General features: G+C 64.1%; 1 protein-coding gene across 1 annotated transcript in view; it reads right to left on the reverse strand.

Annotated features, from left to right (window-relative positions):
• The window catches only part of WNT10A (Wnt family member 10A), a 47,935-nt gene extending 45,507 nt beyond the window's left edge, over positions 1-2,428 (reverse strand). The window contains exon 1 of the mRNA XM_037913017.2: positions 1,679-2,428. Within this exon, the coding sequence (XP_037768945.1) occupies positions 1,679-1,740 (62 nt within the window). The 5' untranslated portion in view covers positions 1,741-2,428. The remainder of the gene's footprint in view (positions 1-1,678) is intronic.
• Between the last annotated feature and the right edge of the window lie 3,572 nt (positions 2,429-6,000).

The raw sequence follows: 6,000 nt of genomic DNA on the forward strand, positions 1-6,000 counted from the left end.
GGAAGACTCTGGAGTGGCCCTGGGATGCGGAAAAGGGGGGGGGGGATCATGGCATGCAAAGGGGGGGAGGTGGGAGTCCCCCCCGGAACTCGACGTGGGGCACCAGCCGGCTCCCCGCCCCCAGTCTCGGATTTGGGATGAAAGGAAAAGCAGAGACCTAACGACCAAAAGAGCTGGGTTCTCCTGGCCCCGCCCTTCGGGAGCGGCCCCCGCACCCCACCGCCAGCATCCCAGCTCGGGTGGCCACAGAGGCGCCCCGTTCCCCTCCAGGGAGGGGGTGCAGCGCTACCTGCCGACCCCTCCATGCACGGACAGACCCCGAGTTGCCTGGACTAACAACACCCCCCGGCTGGGCTTCCGTTTGTAGGGCCCAGCGCCAGGCTCTCCAGGCGTTTCCCGAACCCCGCCGTGCACAGGGGCTGGTCGGTGAGCGCCCCGCACCTCCCCCAGAAACCCCCTCTGTCCAGCCCAGGAAAGGCAAACAATCCCCCAGGAGACCGTCAGAGGCACGGAGCTTGGCCTAGAGTGCGAGTCTTCGTGTTCAATAAACCCCAGCAAAATACCGCCCCGGCAGCCACATGGACTGGCTTGTAGGCGTGAATCCAAGATTTTCCAGGGGTCCAACTAGCCCCTCGACTCCTGGGAGGTTGTTTTTTAAATAGGGAAGCTGAGCTCCCCCAAATACCCACTTCCCCCAATCTTGGGACCCTAGAACCGACCCCGGGACACAACTTGGCCCACCTCGGCCGGCAAGGCAGTGAGAGAGCTGGGGAAAGAACCCAGGAGTCCTGGGCCTCAGTTTGGACAAAACTCCCTCCTTAGCCCTGAATTGTTAGTCATTTGCCGGCGGGCGAGCGGAGCCGATTAGGCAGCCGGGCCTGGCCGGGGGACGCTACCTTTAGACACGAGCAGGTGGCCGGACAGCTGGTTCTGAACTTATTTTCTCCATATGCTACAGCAGGAGAGGACCCGATTCGGAGCGGGACAGGAGTCGCTGGGCTCTGTCTCCGAGCCCTGCGCGAGCAGACCGTCCCCACCTCGCACGGACAATTCCCCCTTCCCGGGGTTTGCTCTGCGGTCCAGGTGGGCCCGGCAGGGGCTGGGCTCTGACCTGGCTTCCGCCGGGGTTCCGCCCGGGGCAACGCGAGGGACGCGGCTCCCGGTTTACGCCGCGGTGGAGGTGAGCCGGGAGTCAGGCCCTCGCCCGGCTGGTCCTCCAATCAGCGCCTGACCCAGAAAGCAAGGCCGAGCAGAGGCGGCTTCCATGGCACTGGCGAGGAAAAGCAAATCCCCCTGCGGGGAGAATTTCCACACGACGGAGGAGATCTCTAGGAAGGGAAACGATCAGCCGCAGCCCGGATTATCTGGAGCAGGCGGGGGTGGAGGGGGGTTAGCACACGGGGGAAATAATCCTCCCGAATCAGTCACAGAACAGAGACAATCTGGTTAAACGTTGCATTCCGGAGAGGCACAGGGCGCTGTGATTATCACAAGGCTCCGAAGTGACATCTCCTCTCCTAGGGCCCGTGTGCGGGTGCGCGCTTCATCTCCCGGGAGCACAGGGCAGCTGCCGAGGGACCATTGGCCAAGACACAAGCCTGGGTCCTAAAGGCCCCACCACGGCTAAAAACAGGCGAGTTTAGAAGTGGGAGCCCGAGCGCGGCGGGAGTTCTCTTACCTTCGCAGCCAGAGGCCGAGGAGAAGCAGGGGGCAGAACCCGGGCAGCAGGGCCAGACCCATCTCGTGTCCCGCTGGCTCGGTGCGGGGCTTGGCAGCCGCGCCGGGCTCGGGTTTGCGGTGGGGCCTTTGGGTTTCCCGTGGTGGTTTCCCCGGCTGCTGCTGGTTCTTGTCTCTTCTCGCTGCTTCTTGCACTTCCCTCTGCTATTCAGGACCTCAGGGATCCCCCGCCTGGATTGGTGGGTTGACAGTCCCAGAAGGACGGGGCCATCCTCGCCGCAGGCAGCCCATAGCCCCCCACCCCCAACTACATGGGCCAGGCAGGGCCGCTCCCCCCTCTACGAGGACATCCAAGTTCCAAGGAGCTGCTGGCTGCTTGCAGGGGGGAGAGCTGCTCTCATTCCAGGCTCCATGTGGACAGGTCCTGCCCCTCCGCCCCTCACCCAAGTCTCCAGCGGGGGGAGGGGGGCCTAGCTGCAGGGTGCTGGCAGAGGCAGAATGAGGGGGCAGGCTGCCCCCCCGCCCAGCCCCCCTTGGCTTCCCTCTTTGTCACTCTGCCTCGCTTTGCTCAGAGCTCCCCGTCCTGTGCGCCCCGGGCGGGGCGCTCCGGTCCCTGGGGCTGGGCGCGCGGGGGGGGTGTCTCTCCTTGTGGGGGGGGGGCAAGCTCCCCTGGATCTCTTAGGCGCAAGTGGAGCCCCAGCTGCTCCCTCCTCCCCGCCGCTTTCTCCAGCTGCCTCCGGCTCAGCGTCTCCCTGCGCCCCGCAGCCGCCTGGGACCGTCCCCTGGCGAAGAGCGCAGCGGGCAGGGTCCGGGCCGGGCTCGCACAGGGGCTGCGGCGGCTGCTCTGCCTGGGATCGCGCCGCGCGCTGCGTTCCTCGGCGCCCGGAGCCCTCGTCCCGACACGTCTGGGCAGGAGCCCGCAGGGGAAGGACGGGGGCAGAGGATGGCAGCGGCAGCGGGGCAGGCGGGGCGGGGAGGGAGCGTGCCACACGCGGCCTGCCGGGGAGGGGGCGTGTGGGCGGGGCGGGGCGGGGGTGGAGGTGTTGGTGCATGGGTGGGGCGGGTGGATGCGTGTGCATGGATCTATAGGGGGGTGCATGGATGCGTGTGTGCGGGTGCACATGGATACATAGGGGTGTGGATGGAGGTGTGCGTGCATGGATATATAGGGGTGTACATCGCTGGTTATGCGTGCATGTGGATGTGAAAGTGTGCATGGATATAGGGGTATGGACATGTGTGGCTGGCTGGCTGAGGGCATGGATGTGGTGTGTGTGTGTGTGTGTGTGTGTGTGTGTGTATCTGGATGAGGGGTGTGGGCCTGACAGCATGGTTCTGAAGATGTGTCTATGGATGTGGTCTGGGAGCATGGCTGGGGTGTGCCTGGCTTTGAGAGGGCTGGGCCTGCCCAGGTGGGTGTACAGATGTGTGAGTGAATGGAGGTGAGGGTGTGTGCATGGAGGGGGAGGTGTGTGTGCAAATCCCCATGGCGTATGGCTGTGCTGATGGAGACAGCCTGTGGGTGTAAATCCCCTAGGCCTATGGCTGTGCTGATGGAGATAGCATGTTGGAGGTGGGTGTGTAAATCACCTAGGCATATGGCTGTTCTGATGGAGATAGCACGTTGGAGGTGGGTGTGTAAATAACCTAGGCATATGGCTGTGCTGATGGAGATAGCGTGTTGGAGGTGGGTGTGTGAATCACCTAGGCATATGGCTGTGCTGATGGAGATAGCACGTTGGAGGTGGGTGTGTAAATCCCCTAGGCGTATGGCTGTGCTGATGGAGATAGCACGTTGGAGGTGGGTGTGTAAATCCCCTAGGCGTATGGCTGTGCTGATGGAGATAGAATGTTGGAGGTGGGTGTGTAAATCCCCTAGGCGTATGGCTGTGCTGATGGAGACAGCACGTTGGAGGTGGGTGTGTAAATCCCCTAGGCATATGGCTGTGCTGATGGAGATAGCACGTTGGAGGTGGGTGTGTAAATCCCCTAGGCGTATGGCTGTGCTGATGGAGATAGCGTGTGGCTGCTGCGAGTCCCTGTCTCGGCTTGTACCTTGCTCACACCCCTGAAGTCTGCTCCCCGGAGCCCCCCGGCCGCCTTGGGCCCTGCCTGGAAAGGTGCAGCCGCTGGCACTGATGCTCGCCGCAGCGCGGGGGGCCGGAGCGGTCTCCGGCATGCGGTGGGGTTGTGATGGGTGGGGGGAGCCGTGGGGCTCCGGATCTGCTGTTTCCCTCTAACTAAGCGCCCCTTATTCCCTGCGTCCCGGTAACCCTGGGCCGGCGGTTTGCACGTGGGGCCCCGTGGCAGCGGCTGGCCTGGGGGCTCTGCTTGCAGTGGGGAGCTGGCTGTGTCCACACGGCTCTGCTCCTGCCCGAGCGAGCCGGCCTGCCAGGGACGCGGCGTTCAGGCCAAGTCTCTCTGGGCCGGGCGGGACCTTTCCAGGCCTGGTAACGGGCTGTGGGGAGAGAAACACCCTGTGTGTGTGTGTGGGGGGGGGCAGGTAGTGCTCCGAAATAGTCCCAGGCCGGAGATCGGAGAGACTCCCCTCCGGAGACTACCTCCCCTTGCAGCGAGCCCAGCCCGGCCGCTGGTGGACGGAAGGTGGCCTGGGGGTTAATGCACCGGGCTGGGACTCCGGAGATCCGGGCTCAGTTCTGCCACCGACTCCCTGCGTGCGCCTGGACCAGTCTCTCCGCCCCGCTGGGCCTCAGATCCGCTGATTTCTGGGAGCGTAAACTGGCCCTGGTTCCCTCCGGGCGGCTGGGGCGGCCGGAGCCGGGGGGCGGCCGCCGGCCGGGCTGCCGGGGAAGCGCTGCCATCCCCGGTAACTTTGGCCACCAGCAGAGCGACGCGCGGCACCCAGCCTGCACCTGCTGCTCCGGGCAGCTCCCCGGCTCCTGCCCTGCGGCCCCTCCGGCTCTGCAGCGTCCCAGACCTGCCACCGCCCCGGCTCATCCGCAGGGCGGGTGCGGGGTCGCAGTGCGGGATGGGCCGGGGCAGCGGAGTGCAGGGCTCCGGGCGGGACCCAAGGTACAGAGCCCCCCACGCTGGCCAGTGGGAAGGAGCTCGCCAGTCCCTGTGCGGGGAAGGAGGGAGGGGGTCCATGCTGCCCATAAAATCGCCCCCCCCTCGAGTGATCTGACTGGGGGTGGGGCAAGGGGATCTTTCCACAGCACCGGCAAACCGACCTGCCCCCCTACCCCCAGTAACCCACCCCCCGCGTTTCTCTGGGTGCCCTGGCTCCTCGCCGTATTTCTGCAGCTGTCTGTGGGTCCCCTTTCCCTGCAGTGCCCCTGGTTAGCTCCAGCCTTTGCCCCTCTCTTGGGACCCAGCCGCGCCCTCGCTCCCAGCTGCGAAACCCCAAAGCACTGGGCCTGGCTCTGCAGACTCCTGGCTCCAGGATCCAGCCCCTTGTCTCTGGCGCCCTGGCGTCCCAGTGCCCGCTGCTGGGCCCTTATCGTCCCCGGACAAGGGCTCAGTGCCTGTGGGGAGGGGGGTGTCCCAGATATCGCTGGGGGTCCCTCACTTGGTGGGCAGGGGCCGGGCGGAGCCGCCCCTGGGGGTGGGTCGGAGAGGAGGGGCCCAGGGAACACTAACCCCCTCAGCTCCAGGCCTTGCCCTGTCGGGGTTTGCTGTGTAAATGGGGGCTGCCAGTAACCGGCTCCACTTAGGGGTAGGTTCCTGTGTTGGCGGGGAAGGGCTGCAGGAGTGGCCGGGGCAGAATTCACCTGTCACCGGGAGGACCTGGGCAGCCGTGCCAGCCAGCCGCTGCGGATACAGGCCCCTGGCAGCTCTGGGCACCCGGCCGCTCTGCCCCCTGCTCCTGGAGCCAGGCCGCCCCCAGGCTCCCCCGCTGAGGGGCCCAGAAGGATCCCCCAGCCAGGAGGGGGCATGGAGGAGTCCCTGCAGGGATTTCCCTACCGCTCCCCGAATTTTCCAAACACCCCCCCACCCCCAGTTTTGTGAACTAGTTACATGCAGTGTTGCCAATTTAATGATTGTTTGGACATTTGAATTTAAATTGAAACATTAATACACACTTTAAAAGCATATGCAGGGTATGATAAAATACCTGTATCTGAAAAAGTATCACAGGTTTGAAAAGTATGAAGACAGACGAGCTTCCTTCTACAGCTGTTGTTTTTAATGACCATGTCAGTGCCTTCATGTCGGTGATGCTGGCCAGCCTAACTATTTCAAATGATGATTTGTAAGCCAAGTCTAAAGGAGCTCTCCCTGACAGCTCGTGATGAGCTGGAGGGGGAGGCTTCAGGACCCAGATTGTATTTACATTCACACCTAATCTACCCAGGTATCCAG

The sequence above is a fragment of the Chelonia mydas genome, chromosome 11 (assembly GCF_015237465.2).
Source record: "Chelonia mydas isolate rCheMyd1 chromosome 11, rCheMyd1.pri.v2, whole genome shotgun sequence".
NCBI lineage: Eukaryota > Metazoa > Chordata > Testudines > Cheloniidae > Chelonia > Chelonia mydas.